Here is a 21,437-nt window from a genome sequence, read left to right as displayed (position 1 = left end):
TTTGTGTGTGCTTGTATGTCTGTATGTTTGCAAATATCACCAAGCAGGTTGACTGCTTACTCGGTACATGTTAAGCAATAATTTGTCTTATTGCCAGTACGTATTTATAAAGTGCATTGTGAACTTTTCAACTGGATAGTGATGCGAAACGTGTACCTTTTGGCTTGTACCAGAGTGGTCTGGTAGTCCAGATAGGCAGGGTATAAATCAAATAAATAAATAAATACTCCTAAATAGAATTACAGGGAGTAAGTTCCAGTCAATACAGGGGAACTTAAATGTGAGTAACTGCATGGTATTTATAGGTGGATTTGAAGTTTTAAATGATTTTTCCTACTGATGTTTACATTTGCATGCATATAATCTCTGGCCAAGAACTGCAAAGTATTCTGATTGCCTAATAATTTTGTATCTATAATTATGTTAATATGATTTACATCTAATAAGCATCTGGCCACATAATTCACCAAACCACCTCCACAAAGTCATATCTGAAATTGCTGTGTTTACATTACATAGTTCGATCTTTGCCTTTCACATAGAAAGAAGGCATGTTTGTGCCTGTTTTAAATAATCAGTTTATCTGATCTCCAAAACTGATACTAAATTTTGCTCTGACCTTATTATACAAATGAAAGGGCTGCTTTTCTGGTTGCAAACAAACCACTCCTTGGCCATCCATAGTTCTGGATAAGTTGTGGAAGAGAAGCAATGACATTTCATCAGACTATTGGGTGTGTGTTCTTCACACATACGCGCACACATACTTCTACTGGAAACTTACTCCCTATGTACTCCTATACCAGAGAACAATATGCCAAATTAAACATCAGTACTGTGACAAACAGCATTTCTGAGGATTTATGGGAAAGTACTATAGAACAGTCCTATTCCTGTCTACACAGAAGTAAGTTTCATTGAGGTCTATGAAACTTCCTACTAAATAGATGTCCCTAAGATTATACTATGAGTTGTCAGTATATCAATCATGACTTATTAGTCGACCAGCTGTACTAGTCAGATCTGTCACAGCTGCTTCCTCAAATGTTGGTTCATATCAGTGCTTTGCATTACAAGTGTGGTGTGCTCTTAGCCAAACAAAGCAGCTTAAATCTGTCACTAAATCTTTTACCAAGAAGGTACTTAGTTTAAACAATGCCTAGTAAACCTTTACTTCAGCAAACTGATTTGTGGAAAATAGCACATGGTGTTCTATTTCTAGAGGCAACATAAAGGACTTTATCTTTAAAAAGCCTGGAATTACTTTGAAGCTGGACAGGTGAAAGATTGTCTCCACTTCTATGATCCTGCCTATTTGAAATTCGTAAAACAAACCCTTTTGCAATTTCTTCGATACCTAACTAGTACCACCACATACCACAAGCCAGAGAAGGAAGCAACTATATTACAAAACCTACACTTGAACTGACATCTGCCTAGAGAAATGGTTTCATGAGCTTTGGGGGGGGGAAGATGGGCAACAGATGCCCATGAGTCCGACAGGCAGCATCCATTTGACAGTAAGAGCTGATCTATTTCCAGAAAGGTCCCAGTTTATCTTAGATCTACAAAACTCATTTCATATAAGGAAACAAGCTGAGAGAGCATAGACTGGTATCCTCCTAAAGTCATGTGTTTTCTGGCCAATGCCAGGCAGTTTACATGGCCTGTTAAGACACCAGATCCACCAAAAGAGCCCATCCACATATAGAATTTTTTTCCTCCTCACTTTGTTCTAGTTTGTGCCACCTGGGGCCACCTAGGCACAGATCTTTCCAAGAATTTTGTCCACTCATTCTTAAAACCCCACTTTTCTGAAAAAAATATATCTTGGAGAAATTACTTAGAGATGTTTCAGAAATCTTATCATGGAATCACAGAATAGTGAAGTTGGAAGGGGCCTATAAGGCCATCAAGTCCAACCCTCTGCTCAATGCAGGAATACAGATCAAAGGATATCTACCATGGGGTTGTCTAAGCTTTTCTTGAAAGCCTCCAGTGTTGGAGCACTCACCAACACTCGAAGTAATTGGTTCCACTGTGTAACAGTTGGGAAGATTCACCTGATATTCAATCAAAATCTCTCTTCCTTTAACTTGAACCCATTATTGTGTGTCCTGCACTCTGGGATGATCAAAAACAGATCCTGCCGCTCCTTCGTATGACAGCCTATTTGAAAAGTCTTATCATATCACTGCTCTGTCTTTTCTCAAGGCTAAACATGCCCAATTCTTTCAGTCTTTCCTCACAGGGCTTGGTTTCCAGCCCCCTGATCATCCTTGTTGTCCTCCTCTAAACTTGTTTCAATTTGTCAGCATCCTTCTTGAAGTGTGGTGTCCAGAACTGGACACAGTACTCAAAGTGAGGCCTAACCAAGTGCTGAATAGAGAGGAACTAGCACCTTGCAGGATTTGGAAACTATACTTCTGTTAATGCAGCCTAAAATAACATTTGCCTTTTTTGTAGCTACATCACACTGTTGGCTCATATTTAGTTTGTGATCTATGAAAATTCCAAGATCCTTCTTGCTCATAGTATTGCTGAGCCAAGTATCCCCCATCTTATAACTGTGCATTTGCTTGAAGAAACTCCGAGAAACTATGTGTGCATGCATGTATGTGTATTATAGCAGATCAGTGCTGAAATGGGAAGCTTAGAACTGGAGAAGCTGTTGCCAGCTGAACTCTAGTGTAAAGTGAAATAAACAAAACCCTCTTATAAGGGGTGGTTAAAAAGGGGGGCAGGGTGACCATAGAAAGCCAGGATATTTACTCACTTTGTCATGGTTGATAACTGTATAAGCCTTGTGTCACTTTGGACAAAAGGAATAATACTGTCACCATCAGAGCACATAAAGTGCAACTAATGCTCCATCAGGAAAAGCCCGGACACCGTGCTTGTCCATGGCATCAAAATCCATCATCATTCAAAGAAACAGATAAGTGTATAAACAAACATAGCTATTGACATATCTGTGTATTATTATTCTTTGCATTAGGAATTAATCATTCAGTAGGGATTGCTCTCAGTGTTGCAGTCATCCTTTAATCAGGAGCAAACATCATAAAGTTTAGAAATCCTTGATAGTAACAAATGTTATTTGATTTGATCAAGGAGCATACATCTAGGAAGTGTATGGGCTAAGTCACCTTACATTTCAAACAACACAGCTCAAAAGGTTACCTGTTATAAGAGCAAGTGTGAGGATTCATGTTTCACCTCTCCAGTGTTCAACTGAGACTCTGGAGACATTTCTGATGTAAAATCATAACCAGTCTTTATTGGAACATTTAACAATAAATCTTGTTGCACAACCTTAGCTTCAGTCTTCTCTCTTGTCACCAACGGGTCCGCCAAGGGCATCCAGGTGTCTTTAACAAAGGGGTTATTAACCAGCTGGTCCCAAGGTCCCCTGAAAAACGGATTACTGTCCTCAAAATCATGACTCTCTACCTCCGGGTTTAGAAGCGGGGTGGTCTCATCGTCTCGTACCTCTGTCCCATAGACGTCCTTCTCTCCTCGTAGAGGGGTCCAGGGCCCATTAAGTAGCCCCTCTTCTGGACTTCCTCCAAACACCATGCCCGGTGTTCTTTCTCTTCTCTAGACACCACTTCTTTCTCCTCCCTGGGCTGTCTGCACCACTCTCAGGCCTCTGACTCTCCCCAATAGGAAGGACATTGCGGAAGACCCCTTCTTCTCTGGTAGTCGGCTTCCTCCCAAGGAACCTGCACCTTTTCCCATTTACTAGTCCATGGGTCCTCTACCCATATCGTCTCCCAACCTCCCGGTATCGAGTCAACCTGTCCTTTTATATCTCCCATTCCCGCCTCTACGGCGGACCTCCCCCTTTCCTCTCTTCCCGCCAGTTCACTACCAGTTTGTACGGCCACTATCATTTTCAGAAGTTCCCGCTCCAACTCCCGGGTGTCAACTCCCCGCTGTTTAGTCTCGATGGGTGGTGTAGGCGGGTTTGTCTGTGCCTCCTGCTCTATTTTGAGGAAGGACAACACTGCCAAAGGTCATGTGAACTGCCCAAAAAGAATTGAAATGAGGGTGGATTACTTCTGGAAGGGAAGAGTTCCTTCTATACAATTTCTCAAATTTCTTCCCATTCTTCAAGATTAAAACTGTTCAAAGTCCTCTCAAGGGAAACTAACAAATACAAAGCCACATTATTTGATTAATAGCAGTTTGCCATAACTAAGGAAGCAAATCCTTCAGTGACCATTCATCAGTACCAATAGCATATTGTCCTGTCTAGAACAGAGTGAACAGTTTTTCCTCTGTTCTCTTTTAATCAGATTGCATGTGTACCCTTTCCCTGCTAATGGACTATTCAGAATATTGGTTCTTTTTTGACCAAGCAAGGAGCTTATAAAGTTATTTTTAGTAAGAAAGAATATAATGACATGTTGAAGCTATTCATAACTGAGAAATGATGGGATGATGCCTTGGAACCTAGAGCATCATCCTTTGATTATGTTTTGGATGGTTTCAGTGTGTTATTATATTCCTTTTTATTAAAAAAATAACTTTATAAGCTTCAAAACAAATTTGGGGGGGGGAAGCCTTTACTAGATCATTCCCTTCCTCAATCAATCTTGGTGCACCAAAAGGAATGTGCTATAATATGTGGTGCTATCATCTGTATAGCTCATTGAGTTGGATACCTGGCTGTAGAATCAGAGGATGGGAGTTTGATTCTCCATTGGGCCTCCTGGGAAAAGGCACCTCCTGTGTAGCCTTGAGCAAACTGAACATTCCCAGGGAGCCCCCAGAAGAGAAGAATGGTGGCCTAGGGACTTGTCTGCATGGGATTGTCTGGAGTGGGCTGATGCAGGCTAAGTATGGTTGCTTGAGCTTGGGTGAAGGGCCAGTATTCCACTTGGTGAGATCCTTGCATCCACATAGCATACATACCTTAAGGGGCCCTATTTGGTCTGCCTAACTACTGTACAGAAAATATCAATAACAAAATCCCTCTCCTTGCCCTCCTCTATATCCTTCTGCTTCCAGGAAGATTTCAATTTTAATTTTTTTTGTAAGTGATACAAAACATCAGCACAGTGGGGCCAAATCAGGTTCTTAGTCCCAGCTACAGCAGATCCATTAAATCAGAAGTGGTCAACCCCCGGTCCACAGCCCAGTGCCGGTCTCTCTCTCTCTCACTCACTCTCTCTCTCTCTCTCACACACACACACACACATACACACACACACAAAGAGAGAGAGAGAGAGATCCTTTTAAATTGACACAATTTCCAAATTGTTTCTGCTTTTCAAGGATCCTTCTATTTAACAATGTTCATTGTTATAAAAGTCAATAATTAGGAACTGGAAAGTGCAGAAGCAGAATAAACTCCGAATAACTCTTCAACATATGCGTAATTGGAGTTCCACATAGAGAATGGTGTCATCTTCTCCTACCTAAGAGAATAGGCCATGCAAGTGCAAATGTTCTCTGTCTTAATGAAATATGCAGGGATTTCCAGCACGTTTGAATAACAAATTAATGTAATTTGTATCTTTTCAAATACTGTAGGTCATTCTTACACATGATTGTGGTCACCTGTACTAACTTTATGAGTTATTGATGATGCTAGTTCCATTATTGCTGACCATTACTGCTACCTGGACTATAAAAAGATGTGCTTTGAAAATTATCCTTTTGTATGGCAGATGGAGATCAGTAATTATGGTTAGCTAATTGAATATTCTAACTGGCTAGAATTGTTCAGTGAATTGGACTGTCTATTTGTGGAGCCAAGGGTCATCTATAATCTAGCAGGCACCAGGCATGGGAAGGTTAATCTAGATAATGCAATATCCACTGGCTACAATGCTCTTGTTACCAGCAACATTCTGGGGTTTGTGCTGTTTGTCATAGTTAATACTGGCTAGAGTGCCCGCTGGTTCTGTGTCACCACCCAAAAAAAAAAAAAAAAGGGCAAGGGACAGGTTAAAGATGAGTTCCCACTATCTCCAAGCCAGTAGAAAAAATAGATATGGCAAGCAGAGCATTCTGGCTTGTGCTAAAAATAGGACTGCTTTCTTCTTTGCATTACAGTAGACCTTCTATTTATGGAATTAATCCGTATTGGAACAGTGGCTGCAGGCCGAAAAGTCTGTAGGTCGAGTCTCCATTGAACTACAGTGCATTGAAAACCGATTAATCCCTTAACCGGCCATTTTTGTTCCGTTTTTGTTCCATTTCTGTTTTTTTCTGGTCTGTAGGTCGATTCTTAGGTTGCAAACCTAAATTTTGCGGCCAGAGAAGTCTGTAACTCAGAAAGTCCGTAAGTTGAGCCATCTGTAAGTTGAGGGTCCACTGTATATGTTTCCTTATCAAAATATGAAGGTGTGCACTAACCACTTTATCTATAGGAGTAAACATCCAAAGCTAGGTACCTACATAGGAAGGAAGAAAAAAACATGCATATAGAAAGCTGTCTTATACTCAGTCAAACCATTGGTCCATATAGCCTAGTATTCTCAGCTCTGTCTGGCAGTGGTTCCCTACAGTTTCAGGGTAGATACTTTCTTTTTCCTACCTGAGGATCCCTGGGGTTCACTAGGACTCCATTCAGGTATTAACCAGGTCTGGTCCTATTTGGGTTCTGATAATGGTTTGTTTCTGATGGTTGTGGAGGTACTTTCCAAATTGAATGAGACTTGAAGAAGCCTTGAATTTCTAATTTTCATTAGGTAATCAAATTCAATATGGAAAATTAATTACTAAATAGAGGTTTACATCATGTCATTTAATTTAAATGACAATCATTTTATTTTACAGAGGGATAAGATTCTGAACATTTCTCCTGGGCAGATGGCAAAGTGAAATCCAGTCAGTCCTTGTACAGCAGTCTTCTCTGAAAGAACAAAAACATTACTTAGATTCTACTGTGAGCTGATATTTCAAGATGTGTATGTTTTATTTTATCATGCTGTGAACTGCCCAAAATAGTGTATTGCACTAATATTACAGATAAGAATTGTTGTTGTTGTTGCTGCTGCTAGTCTTCTGTTGCTTGTATTTTACTTGATTTTTATTGTTATTCTATTATTTGCTGTTATTTAAACTTACATTACCTATCACCTCAAATTGCTGTGATACCAGGTGGCAAAATACATTAATTAATATATTTATTAACTAGTAAATGAACCTTCTTAAATTCTTAAAACATTCTTACAAAATCATCCACTCTCTTTCACAATGTATACCCTAAACTGCTTTAGTTTATCAAGATGTTTTCTCTTTCCCATTTTCTATTGAATAACAAGCATGAAACAAAAATAGCATTCTGAGTTAATCCTTTTCTATGGACTAGAAAGCATTAAGCAAAAGTAACATTCTGATTTTTGTTTTCTCATAATACTGATGAAAATGATTGTGGCAAGGCTCAGACACCATTCTTGAAATGCCAATTAATGCAAGAACTGCAATTTAAATTTCCATTACAAAAGAGGTAGAGTAACCTTTTCTGCATGAACTGTCAGTGACTTACCCATCATTAAATGATCTATAGAAAATGTTTGCATATATAATATGTATATCTCACTGATCTTGGACGTTTTGCACATAGGCTTTGAATTTGGTTGCATAAGGTAGGCAGAAAGTAGATGAGATGTAGTAGTTGTTCTCTAGGTGATTTGTGATTCAGTCACAGCAGCAACAACTACAAGTAAAAGGCTTCCCCTGTGCCAGAAATTATGTTGCTAAAATGAAGGAAACCTGATGTAACTAGAAGTGATCTTTGTGTAAACTACTTCAGCACTGAAAACCTCCTGGAGTGCATCTTCACTGCAATTAACAGCAAGTTTCATTCCACTTTAACTGACATGATTTCATTCTATGGAGTCCTGAGATCTATAGTTCGGTGGTTGTACTGTGGTTCATAAGAGTTCATTTTCACACTCTGGCAAAAAAAGAAATAGTCCTAACCTCAGTATGTATTCAAAGGCATGTTCCTCTTTAATTCTGTGCCACTTACTTACTTATTTGTTATTTCGGCTTATCGTATATACCATCCCATAGTGCAACACACTCTCTGGGCAGTTTACCACAAAGCATACGAATAAAATATATATACAAGAATGTACACTCAATCAATCAGTCAATCAACCAATTTAATCAATCAATCAATCAATCAATCGGTTTGATTTACTTCTTTAATTTGCTGAAGCAATTGCTAAAACAAATACTTCCAACTAAAAGCTAAGCACCATTACCTTGGAACAGCATTTCTACTTTTAATCACACACACTTGCAAAAAAAGACAGCTGGCCGTTGCATACTACTCAAAATTCTACCTAGATGCATAGTAGATAAAAATCAATGGTATTTTTAAAATCAAACTTATTTAAATCACAATTTACATTAAAAAATTTAAATTGTGAATTTTACAAATTTGGTGTAAATCAAATTCCCCCCAGCCTTGAGGAAAGCAGCATGAATTTTAGCTACTAGCACACAAGTACAGACACTGACTCTTCCATGCTTAAACAAATTAATTTGCCTCACCTACAAGTGCTTGCTTTGAGTAGACCGTAAGTGCATTTTCTGACTCTTGTGCACAAAAGGAAAGAGTCTGCCTTCTACAGCAATATGTATATAGGGGAGAATATGGTACAGTCAGTTCTAGACTACTTTATCTTGATCATATGCTACCTAAACTGCACAGAACAGGAGAAGACACCATTATTATTTACAGGTAATGTTAAGATTTAGTTTCTCAGCTGTAAGCACAGATTAAGCAACTATCTATGGTAGCTCTTTCTCCACCTGCAAGAATGAACTCACTACAGTATTTTGTTAGTTTGACCAAACATTTAAAGCAACAAGACAGCAGATTTAATTATTGTCTCATCATAAGAGCACTAAGGCACATCTGCAGACAGAATGGGCTACCACAGGATACCCACACTATAAATCAAAGCAGTAAACAGACATTAATGGCCTTTAGATTTTTTTTATTTAAATACATCACACATCCAAATATCAGATTAATTCATTTGTTGCTATTCTCTACCCTCCTTCACTCCATTTCTATAAATATTTCTGACTTTATATGCCTATGCCATTTTGGTTTATTTCTGAATAACTTTGCTCTTCACCCATTAACTTCTCTGAACAGTTCTCCTAATTCTTACCCCAAGTACCTATTCCAGTGGAGGTAGGATGAAGGTAGATTAGGACATATCAGTGGATCTGTAAATATTCTGTAATGGATTGGCAATGTCTCAAAGAATTTTTCCGATTCTTACCACAAGTACCTATTCCAATGAGGGTAAGTTGAAGGTAGATTAGGACCTACTGGTGGATCTCTAAATATTCTGTAATAAATTGTAAATATAGCTAACACAAATCTGGGGGAAAAAAATCAGAAGTAGTGGTCCCTATTTTAGCCATTTTCAACCAGGAATTTTCTATATGATTTATGTTTTGATCTCTTTGTGTTCAGATATTTAATTATATTCCATATTTATATTTTCCCTGTTTTTTATTTATTTATAATATTATTACCCATCTTTCAAGGGCTTACATCATTTTTACGCTGTAAATGTGTGATTAGATGTGTGATTGGAGGGAACATCGGCCAGTTTATACATATGCAAAAGTAATCAATAAAAAGCTAAGGGAAAACAATTCATGGGGAAAGCCACTGGCAGCATTCTACAGAAATTGAGCTGGTTGCTAAACATTGCCGTTAGGGATGCCGGAGCACTGTGTAGTTCAAAATCCGTATATAACTCTTATGGCAAAAATCTAACTACAAAACAGTGACAGATTTTACTTTCTTGGGCTCCATGATCACTGCAGAGGGTGACAGCAGCCACAAAATTCAAAGATGCCTGCTTCTTGGAAGGAAAGCAATGATAAACCTAGACAGCACTTTAAAAAGCCACCCTTCCCACCGCCTTAATTCAAAGTTTCTTTTGCTTGCCTGTTCATTTTCACAGTTTTGACAGTCTCTCTCTCTCTCTCTCTCTCTCTCTCTCTCTCTCTCTCTCTCTCTCTCTCTCACACACACACACACACACACACACACACACATCCAACCACATTTCCTCCCTCCCTCCAATTCCTCCCTCCATTTTGTACATTTAAATAAGGTTGATGAAGTCCTCGGTCTCTCACACCTTTCTTCCCTCCCTTGCTTGCTCCTTGATCCTTTCCCCGCCTCCTGCTTCCTTGCATTCATTTCCGGAGGAAGCAGTCATTCAAAGCCCCCGGATTGATTAATTGATTGATTGGGGCTATTCCACAGCTGTAGCCAATTAAGCAGTCTTATCTCCCACCAACGGAGGATTTACAAGTGCCTGCTGCAACCAGGAAGTAACAGGGAGTGGTGGCTTACAATTTGTAGTTTGCCTGCAGAGGGTGGGGGTGCGAGGGAGGGGTGTAGCACTCTGCTCATTACCCCCAGGATTTTCACTTTTACCCATTTTGGGGTAATGTACCCCTGTTCCCCAACCTATGCACTAATGCTTTTTGAACACAGTAAAGTGCAGATGGTATACTATGTTAAATATGTAGCATGCAGTTTGCATTCACTTTTCCATATTGAAATAGAGATGTGGATTTAGATCATCATGTGTTTCTCCGTTATTTAATTTTTGCTTCCAAATTAAATGAAATCTTGGTCATGGAGGACTAAAAAAATGGAGCTTCATTAAACCTTTGTTTTAAAAACCCTCAGTGCACATGTGTGAATTTAGAAATTAAAAAACAGGTTGGGAAAGTTATGGTGCCAGTCTGGGTTAAATGAATACAAATTTATTTTAGCATTAAAAAGATGGCAATCTCTGACTATGCACTACGTAATTAATAGAGTGTTATTTAGTTGTACATTCAGTCACAGGTTCTAGTTTAAATGTACTGCAAAACATCTTCCTTGTGGAAAATCTGCCTTGATATTATGAACACTTGCAACTTTGCTTTGCCATGTGCAACTCGTGTTGTTAATTCCATAGCTAAAAGGCTGCTTATCAGTGCAGCTGCAAAACCTATTCTATCTGAGAATATCAGAAGGGGAAGGAAAAGTTTTAAAGAAGCTGCTTTTTGGTGAAAGCTTTCATTCTGCCATATTGGGTTTTTATTCCTTGAGAATGACAATTCCTGAATCAGTTTCTGTTGGTGAAAAACTATGCAAGCTGTGAAGTTACAGAGGACAGCCCTCTTTCTTATTTGTCATTGTCACTGAATCGAGGCATGAGAAATTCTTGATCTTTAGCATTTTTTTAGTTAAAAGGAACTTAACCATATGAAATAAAATACTGTACATACCTCAGGGAAGTGGAAGAACAACAGTGTATTTCCCCCCCCCACCCCCGTTAAATCCATTTCATTTTACAGTGGATATTTACCAGTCTCTGCTGCTGCTGCAAATCCCCCATGCCAAAAGGAGGGGAGAGACAGAAGATGGAGACTACAAAACTCTGAGGCTCTGAATTGTCCAAAGCTTGCAGGGTGAAAATATCATCAGAGCCAATTTTCTGTTCCTTTCCCCCTTCATGGGCCATGAAACAACTTTGGTTAGGTGTGGTTATTTCCATTGGGTTAGAGATATGCTAAGGCACACAATATTTGTGTCAGAGTTGAGAGAACATTAAATCCAGTTGGTGGAAGTCCTCCACTTTCTTGCCTGCTGACATCCCCCCTGCCACTCCCCTTTTCATTCCCATGTGAGTTTGGATTTGGTATATATACCAACATGGTATATTATGCATTTTGCTGCTCAGAAGGTACAGTATTTATTAACCTTACTTTCTACATCAATCTTTGATCTACCACTTTCCTCCAGAAGTAAAGAGATTATATGGGGTGCAGGCTTACTGAGACAACAGTCTCTTCTCTGATATTTGTTGGGAGTTGCTACTGGCAGCTCATGTGGCTCAGGACAGATGCAATGTTTGTTTACTGGGCTAGCAAAACTGCATAGATGTCTTATTTCAACATATGCAGTGCCTTCCAATATTTGCCTCTCAACAAGGTATTTTCATCAAGCTTCTATTGCAGTCAGCAAAAGAGCAATGAAAATGCTGTATTTATAGAGATTGTGGCTTCCCATCTATAAACACAGAAATCTATACAAATAAAGAATATGCAATAATGGAGCAGAATCATGCCTCCCATCAAATTGTGACTATAAATGAGGAAATAAATACAAATGGACCTAATAAAACTGATTAAGCATAATTCAGTTGAGATGAGAAACATAACTATTCCATGCTACTTTTTAATTGTTCTCTTTGCTTCTGCTCTTAACTTCTATCCCATTCTCTGGTGAAACATGAAAACCTAATCTTATATTATGAACTTCAGCATCTTATAGGAAAGATACATATATGTTCTGCCTTAGGTATTTCAGAAATCATAGTGGAAATCATAGGTGCATACAGTTCTCCATCCATGACATAAAAGACGAAGCCACTTTAACCCTAGGAACTGTTTTTGTCCTGATAGCTGTAGCATTGCCCCCCCCCCAAAAAATTCAAGTTTTGTCAGAAAGCTAGGCTATATGAATACAGTACATAGTAAGAACTGGAAACTGAAGCAGTTAAATCGGTACAGTGGTGCCTCTCAAGACGGTTCCATGGAAATCGCTGTCTTGCGAAACCCAGTTCCCCATAGGAATGCATTGGAATCTATTTAATGCCCAGTTCCCCATAGGAATGCATTGGAATCTATTTAATGCCCAGTTCCCCATAGGAATGCATTGGAATCTATTTAATGCATTCCAATTGGGGGGGAAATCACTGTCTTGTGAAAGTTGTCCATAGAAGACATCATCTTGCAAAACACAGTTCCCCGTACCATATTGGGGAAAAACAATCCCCTCACCTGCACTGCCTTTGGAAATTCAATGGATCTCAGATGGCCTTCCCCCTCTTTCTCCAGCAACAAAGAAAGAGGATGAAAGGAGTCAAAGCAACCCCCTGGCTCTTGATAATGGTAACTCCTTTTGCCCTGATCCTTTACCATAGGGGAGAAAACGAGAAAAATGCAATACAAGACATCACCAGGACTTGCTACCTTTGCAATAGGTCCTGATGAGAAAAAAGAGAAATGAAAGGGAACCTAGAAAAACCAGAGAAATCATAAGTGCAATCTCCTATTAACACAAATTATGCAGTTGAGTTCCCCACACTTGGGAAAATCATAGGGATAAGTCTCACCCTGGGAAAACCACTTTTATGACATGGTATTTCCCCTGCAAGGTATGAGTTAGAATGACTCTTGCACCTCCTACCCCCTTCTGTCCCCTGACCCCCCAAGGCATGGTGACCCCTTGGCTGCACCTCCCACTCAGTACAGGGCTGCACAGCCCCAGTCCTGCCAGAGGCCAAGAGAGCTCCTCAGTGTTTTGGGGTGCCCTGTGGGACCCCCATCAGGGGCTAGGTGTTCCTCCCACAATCCTCTAGTGCACAGGTATTACCATATGCTAATACCTTATGCTAATACCTATGTACTAGAGGATTGTGGGAGGAACAACTAGCCCCTGAAGGGGGTCCCGCAGGGCACCCCAAAACACTGAGGAGCTCTCTTGGCCTCTGGCAGGACTGGGGCTGTGCAGCCCTGTACTGAGTGGGAGGTGCAGCCAAGGGGTCACCATGACTTGGGGGGTCAGGGGACAGAAGGGGGTAGGAGGTGCAAGGGCCATTCCAACTAATACCTTGCAGGGGAAATGCCATGTCATAAAAGTGGTTTTCCTAGGGGAGGCTCATCCATTGTACTTTGGGTGTGCTGCTGATTCTTGTGATTTCCCCAAATGTGGGGAACTCAGCTGTATAATCTGTGTTAATGGGAGATTACATTTGTGATTTTTTTTTTTAAACAATCACTTTATCCTTTGATTCCTGGCTGTTTTCACCATTTTCTGTCATTTAAGTTTACAGCCATAGCCCCATTGGTGATGCTTTGCAAGATGGTTTTTTTCCCCATTGAAACATATTAATTACATAAGACCTACTTTTTTTTATCCCAAAAAAGTGGGGGGAAAGTGTATGCTGTTTTTCCAGGAGGCAGACCGTAGAAAGCCAGCAGCATACACTTTCTCCCCCACTTTTTTTGGGATAAAAAACTAGGTTTTATGTAATTAATGTGTTTTAATGGGGGGGAGCCATCTTGCAAAACGGTTTTAAAAACCCATTTTGCAAAGCAAGGACCTGAAATAATCGAGGGATCGTTTTGTGAAGCGCAACATTGTTCAAAAAAAAGGCACCACTGTATTTTATATCTTAAATAAATATTGATACTCTGAAATTATTTTGTCCCTTAGCACTAAAAACAAGTGTTACTTTCTTGTAGTTCAGAGAGTGAAAATGGAACAGAAGAAAGGAGGAAATCTGGAAAACCATCTCCTGGATTGTCACAGATGTCATCTACTGATGTGGAGTATGCTGAAGACCAGAAGAAAGTTGTAGCTTCATGGTAAAAAAAAAGAATCTAAACAGCTTAAACTTACCAGAAGTATAAATGTCTTGCAGCCTTCTACACAAAGCTGTTAGAAATAAAATTACATAGTTCCTGAGCTTTGAAATCCTCTTATAATTTATCCACATAAGCATACACCCATGAAGTTTGCTGTCTTGTGATAGTTCCTTACTATACTCTCTTGGTTGGTTAGTCCTTGAAATAATGGTTAAAAAAAAAAGGATAAGTGGAAATTATCCACTTGAGTTATCCAGCTGAAGTTAACGAGGGGCCAGCTTCCTGGGAGCAACCACACACATGTCTACCACCACTGGCCCCGCTCTTCCTTCCAATCACTCTGAAGCACCCAGTCGGCTAGCCACTCCTGGCAGAAGGAGTGAAGATGAATCTCTGCAAGGCTGACAAGCAGCTAGCCAAACAGGTGCTCTGGAGCGATTGGAAGGAAGAGCAGGGCTGGACCCTCATTAATTCCAGCTGTGCGGGGGTGCTCATATTTGTATACAAATGCCCCCCCTCTAGTGGAAATACCTTCCTTTTTTAAAAGGGGGGGGTCTTCTTTGTCTCAAGTTTTCAGATACCTGGTTTTAAATCATTTGATCATATAAATCTGAGACCAGAGTCATGTGAATAACTATGACATATAAATTATCACATCCCTCTACAGAAAACTAGAGAAGCAAAAATGGCTGCATAGTAACTGGAAATTGCCCAGTACCATGCAAATTGAGAAAACTGGTTTTTTGTTGTTGTTGTTCTGCTTTGGAAAAAAAATCATTTTTGGCAATCTTGATAGAAATCTGAGTGAGATAAAGATCTGTTTATCCTGTCAAAAGACGCCCCTTGATCCTATACTAGACCTGTGTGTTAGTGTAAGTGCGGCCACAAAATAATATCTGTGCTTAATGCACACAATCCGTCTGTTTGTGTATTTATGGTCACCACAGCAAGACTCTGCATGGACATGTTTCCTCTGTAAGCCCCAGCAAGCCCCAGTGGTCTAAAGTGCTTCTGTTAAATACTAGATCAGTAAAGGGAAAGTCAAAAGCTATTCAAGATTTGACTTTGGATGAGTATGCCAATCTGACCTTTATTGTGGAGACCTGGCCAATTATGATGGTCTACCCCAGGAGGCGCATGGATCCTAATGGTTTCCCGATGGCTTTTGGGGAGTTTCCTGTTTCTGTGGCAGGGAATTTTGTCAAGGTTTGACATAATTGCCTGCCATAGCAATTTGCCTGGTTGACCTCTGTAATGGAGCAATGGCCAGGGTGGTAGACACAATTTCTCCAAAGTGTCCCTGCCCACAGAATGGAACCTAATTAGCCTCTTGTTTTACTGAGGAACTGACAACAGGTGAAATGAGTGGCATGGAGACTAGAGCAACACGAGTGGAAAATTCTGAGTAAATCTGATTGAACAAAAGGTAGCGCTTATTGGAAGGCCTATTCCATGGTGAAAAATCATTTTTCTCTGCACCCATTGCATGTATTCAAAGTCATCCAGCAGAGAATGAAAGAATATTAATTTGCATACAAAAATAACAAAAATGTACTGAGTGTGGATATTTCCTTGTTCCAGGTCAAAGACAATTGTGGCTAATACTCTCTTGGCGACAGATGGCAAGAATAACTCAAAGTCTGAAAGGAAGAAGCATGTCTCCAATCAGGTACAGGGGAGGAACTAATAGTTGCTCGAAATCTGAAAGGTTCTAGGCTGCAATTATGGCTAGGGGCATAAATGGATTCTAACATATCAGGCTGGAACAATGAGATAGTACTGAGATGCAAATACTGGCCCCCTGCCTCCCATTTTGATGAACATGGGAGTGGGTGGGCAGAAGCAAAAGGGATCCTTTACCTCGTCTTTCCAAATGTCAAGCAACACTTATTGGACAAACTAGTACTGTAAAGAGGCTACATTTTAAAATGCCATTGTCTCTCTTCAACAAGAATAGATCAGTATCTGGATGCACCTGGCTCCACCAGATACACCCAACATCACTCAGGGACTAAAGAGTAGAGTGACATCATCCTCCAGGAATGGTGCAATTATGTCATTTGGTACATCCAAATGCCTTTTGCTGTGACTAAAAGAGAAGAAAGAGCATTTCTGTTTCTAAGACTATTTACCCACTTTAAGAAACATACTATATAGCATCTGTATTACCATCACGCAAAGATGACCCTGTAAGATAACAGTGGTCAGGACCAACCTTGGGCATTTTCACAATCAAAGCAAAGAATCAAATTAATCCTCCACAATGCACACATCAGATGAACTTATCATTTATGGGGACCATGGCCTTGAACTCCTTGACAATATCAGTTGTATAGTCTTTACGTAACCCTTCTGTTCCTGAACAACATATATACTCAGAGTCACGCTGGACAATACTTAGCACATTTTTAGTAGGGGTATTTCCTCAAGTAGTAAAATATATCTATGATAGCATATGATATTCTTCACCTGTACATCTTACATTTAGCATGCTTTGTTTTGGCATTGGTTCTTGGAAGATAGAGGCGTAATTTGCGGGCATGACTGTTGAGGGATATGCCTGTGAGGAAATCCTGGCATAGAGGGGAAAGGGATAGTCACAGTCATGCATGTTAAATTAATCAAGTATGAAATATTCATTTCTTAGTGTCTAGTTTGACTTTGGTACAATATCGCTCCTAGTTTCTTGCCACAGAAAGTTATTCATTAGTAAAACAAGCACTGGTTCAGAGGTAGAGGCAGGAGTGCAGATAATACAATGGAAGAGGCAGTAATCAAAATGTATTCCTTTGTCATTGTTTTTACCATAGTTTAAGGCAAATGCACACTTTCACAAGCTGTTTCTGGATGTCCCAATTGATGAACCTTTGAGACAGAGTAAGTTGAATCCTGTCATTTTTTAATGTTGCATTTTCATAAATTATGTTTTGCATCGCATTATTTTCTATTTTATACATCTGCCACAAAAATATGTTAGGACCTCTATTGCTATTTATAGTGTTAAGGATGTTTTTTAACTATTAATTAATGAATTTAGATTTATTTTTTTGATAGACTGTTCTAGTTCATAGCCTAGAATCACAATATCAACGCAAGTTTACTTTTCCCCATAAATCTAACAGCCATTTAGTATGAAGTAGCTTTTTCTAAAAAGCAGGTTACAAGAGTTTGAAGATGTGAGCCAAGAAATTTGACTTTTCCTCCATAACTTACTTCCTTTACACTGGCAGTATGGTTTTTGGAACTTATCATATGTATTTATCACATAGATGATTTTCACCCTCCATGCAATATCACATTAAATATATTACTTGCAGCATTGGACAAGTGCTACAGTTGGATAACATGGCACATGTGACCTTTTTAGATTTCACTTGCGCGTTACAGAAAGAAATCTTGTACCAAGGCAAGCTCTTCATTTCAGAAAACTGGATTTGCTTCTTTTCTAAGGTCTTTGGCAAGGACATTAAGGTAAGTAAAGTTGTGTTTTCTATGTTACATTCAGTGACTCTTGCCTAATTTTGATTCTGTATGGATGGGATTGATGAAGTAAATGTGACTATTCAGAAACAACATGAAAAACAGAAGTAGATAATACAGAAATACAGCCTTATTTCAATTTCCACTGTCCTGACTACAGGAAAGACTAAGGGGGGGTGGTGATTTATGTTATTTCAAAACGGGAACCTGTATCTAATAGTTAGACCTAATTGGAAGAGCCTCTTAGATCAGTGAAACTTGCATATGTGTTGGCTTACCAAGGCTTCATTAATTCAGTGGGAGTTATTCCAGTTGATCCTATCCTACACACACACACACACACACACACACACACACACACACACACACACACACACACACACACACACACACACACACACACACACACACACACACACACACACACACACACGCTGTACACGGTGCTGACAACTGTTGTTACTTTTTTGTGAAGGAATCCAAATTTCTAAACTACATTAAAATAAAGTGTGTGCTACCTGGGAATATGAGGCAGGTTACTGCCATTGCCGACAAATAGCATTGACAGTGTAAAGTGGCATCACTGCAACCAAGAATGGCAGCGGAGCCCACAAAAATGGGCAGGCGGCTACATACATACTACACATTACCTCTCGAATGTATGTGCTTAGTCTAAGTTCCATTCAGTTCAATAAGGGCCATTCTAGAAGTGAGGCCTAGGATGCTATGGATATTTACTCAAAAGCAAGCCCTTACACTCAGACAAGAATGTTTTAGTACCAAAGCCTTGAAGTTTGCTATAAGCCCAGCACTAATAAGCTGTTGCCAGTTCCTAATCAGGAGACAATAACAACAGAAGATCCAGATTGACTGACTTGTCACTTTCTTCATTCCAAGAAATCTCTGAACTGTTTGATCATTGTTCAGGACAATCATGTCAGTGTAGGAGCCTTCTTATAGCTTAAACAGGATACAACTGAATATTTTGCAATCTTCAGAACTTACTTTAACATGTGTATATGCATAAAGATGTTTCTAATATTTTGCTCTTAATGAGTTTTTTTTTCCTTTTTTCACTTGTCATAACTGGATTTGAAAGTGAAATGATTCCTACAACAGTAATATTTATAATATTCAAGTAACTTTGAATAGCATATGTCAAAAACATTTTCCTGTTTAATACCGTATAGTAAGCGCTAAACCTGTTAACTGAGAACAAAGAACTGCTCACAACCTTCCTGTCTTTGTTAACAGATGTGGATATGCCGTAATTTAAGTTGCACAAGGAAAGGTACCTACTGTATTGCCCCATGTCCCTTGTGTGCCCAGTCTTCCCCAAATGTCCATAACGCATGTGGTTTTCCATACTAAGATTTCACATTGCAAATCATTTGTGCAAAACTTTCTAAATACATAGAGTTGTTATTTTCACACTACATTACAGATATGATCTCATTTCAGATTAGTATCCCTGTGCATTCTGTGACACTAATAAAGAAAACAAGAACAGCCCTTCTAGTGCCAAATGCTCTGGTTATAACAACTACCTCTGATAGGGTGAGTTCACATTTTGGTGTTTGATTTTTAGCACTTTTCAATTTCTCATTTGTTTTGCTTCCTCTTGTCATTTCCATATTACCTTATTTCAACATTTGTTCAGTAAACTTATTATTTTTATTGTTTGTAGGACTTCAGCTTTTTTTCAGAAATGCTAACATGAGAGAACCCTTGACACAATCCAGTTCAGAGGAGTCTTAAATAATATTGAACAAATGTAATCAATCCAGATATTAGAAAGCAATTTGTTATAGTACATGCTGCTCTGCTGCTCCTTTTTAATACCTTGTATCTTCGTATCAATTGTTAAATCAGGATATGTATATAATCAGAAATACTAACAAAATCAAACATCAGTGATCTCTCCTAGTAACTGTTGATGACCTTTTTTTTCTCAGTACATATTCGTCTCATTTCTGTCCAGGGACACAGCTCACAAACTTTTAAAATCTGTTTGTAGACATCTAGAGGTGAGTAAAATTCCCTTCAGCTTTGTGTGAATATTCTTAATATTAGTTAATCCACTGTATCATCTTAAAACTGTATTTTCAGAATGTGAGTGTTGGCAGCAGTCCTAATCCTTCCTCTCCTGAAAACAATGTCAGAGCTGATCATTCTCCAACTTTGACTTTGGTAAGCTTGTTTCCTTAATGAAGAAAGAGGTTGGCATACTACTAGAGGATAATATGATATTTGCATAAACTGGGATCGTATTTTGCTGAGATTATGAAAGTGTGTTCACACATGATGTTACACCATGACTTTGCATTACAAGGATGAGCCACAAGCTTTAGGGTCATGGATTCCCTGCTGGCAAAACCACAAAGAAAAGATTGGAAGCTTTTATTTTTGTTTGAGTCTAAAATTTAGACTAGCTATAGCTTACAATGACATTTGAACTGCAGTTTGTCTTAGCTATGATAGTAGAGAGAAGCTGAGTTCAGTCAACACTTTACAAAGCTGCCTCATTCTCACTGACCACAGATAAGAGTAACAAGTTAGGATTCAGACAAAATATGCTAAAGCTGTAGTTATCCTAAAAAGAAATTGAAGCTTCTGATCTCTTGCTTGTGGGAATGATTTATTTAAAAAAAAAACAGTTCATCTATTTTGAAAGATCATGTATTTGGAGCCTAACTACACAGAAAACAAATGTGGGAAATATTTTGTGACAGGCTGATTTGCATTTTCTCCCATAGATCACATGGTGCAATGGGAAATGCAAATCAGCCCAGAGTTCCACACCTCCAATCTGTAGTTTTGTCTCCCCACCAAAGGCTCTTCTGCTTTTTAAAAAGTTGAATCCTTTCACTTTTGGTTGAAAGTGTGTGATCCCTTTGAGTAAATGCATAAAGACCAACAGAGCACGTGCATGCACATATACAAAGCTGAGCTTTGGCAAAGCACCTTCCCCCTCACCTCTTTCCTGATGAGAGAGGATGAGAATAGCACATGTGCACACACACAAGCAATGCCAGCACTCACCTCTCTCTGCAAAGCCTCTTTCCCAAGATTTTTCTTTTTTTCTTTTCTCCTGGGTGGGAAGAGTCTCTCTCTCTCTCTCTCTCTCTCTCTCAATTAACAAGCTCTGTCCTTGGCAAGATAAGATGAGGAAACAGATTCATTGAGGAAATTCTTCAGGCAGATCCTTTGAATCGCGTCACCTACAGGCACTTCAAATATAACTGCAATTAGAAGGGATTTTTCTCCTCAGCCTGTGCAGCCACTTAAATCTAAAAGAACAAAATGCCTTGGTGGGACTTCATAATAAAAATGTTAGTTAATTTGTATTTCCCTTGCTGTATAATTGCACCCTTAGTGATGTCTGGCCACATAGCAGTATTCTTCCATACAATGGCTGAAATCCTGTTCACAGAGCTGTGCTACGAAGGTTTATTATGTCATCAGATGTGAAGATTTTTCAGAAATAAAAAATGTCTTATTCCCTTTTTTGTTGTTGTTTAGTC

The 21,437-nt window shown here is 39.2% G+C and overlaps 1 protein-coding gene, 1 non-coding gene and 1 pseudogene across 5 annotated transcripts in view; 2 read left to right on the top strand and 1 right to left on the bottom strand.

Moving 5' to 3' along the window:
- Window positions 1–21,437, top strand: part of GRAMD2B (GRAM domain containing 2B) — a 69,379-nt gene that overhangs the window by 29,646 nt on the left and 18,296 nt on the right. For 2 of the 4 annotated variants that reach the window (XM_072992402.2, XM_020790679.3), the window contains exons 2-8: window positions 14,311–14,433; window positions 16,015–16,102; window positions 17,244–17,310; window positions 17,801–17,904; window positions 19,375–19,470; window positions 19,869–19,940; window positions 20,023–20,103. In XM_072992402.2, the coding sequence (XP_072848503.2) occupies window positions 14,311–14,433; window positions 16,015–16,102; window positions 17,244–17,310; window positions 17,801–17,904; window positions 19,375–19,470; window positions 19,869–19,940; window positions 20,023–20,103 (631 nt within the window). Of the gene's footprint in view, window positions 1–6,792; window positions 6,924–6,956; window positions 7,466–14,310; window positions 14,434–16,014; window positions 16,103–17,243; window positions 17,311–17,800; window positions 17,905–19,374; window positions 19,471–19,868; window positions 19,941–20,022; window positions 20,104–21,437 lie in introns of those variants that run through there. The other 2 variants (XM_078386221.1, XM_078386220.1) reach the window with 2 other exon arrangements.
- On the bottom strand, window positions 13,090–13,228 carry LOC140705211 (U1 spliceosomal RNA; annotated as a pseudogene).
- LOC140705103 (U1 spliceosomal RNA) lies at window positions 13,668–13,832 on the top strand. The gene has a single exon (XR_012084636.2). It is a non-coding gene; the product is annotated as a U1 spliceosomal RNA (small nuclear RNA).

Source organism: Pogona vitticeps, chromosome 2, assembly GCF_051106095.1.
Source record: "Pogona vitticeps strain Pit_001003342236 chromosome 2, PviZW2.1, whole genome shotgun sequence".
Classification (NCBI taxonomy): Eukaryota; Metazoa; Chordata; class Lepidosauria; order Squamata; family Agamidae; genus Pogona; species Pogona vitticeps.
This window is presented reverse-complemented; position numbering and strand designations above follow the sequence as displayed.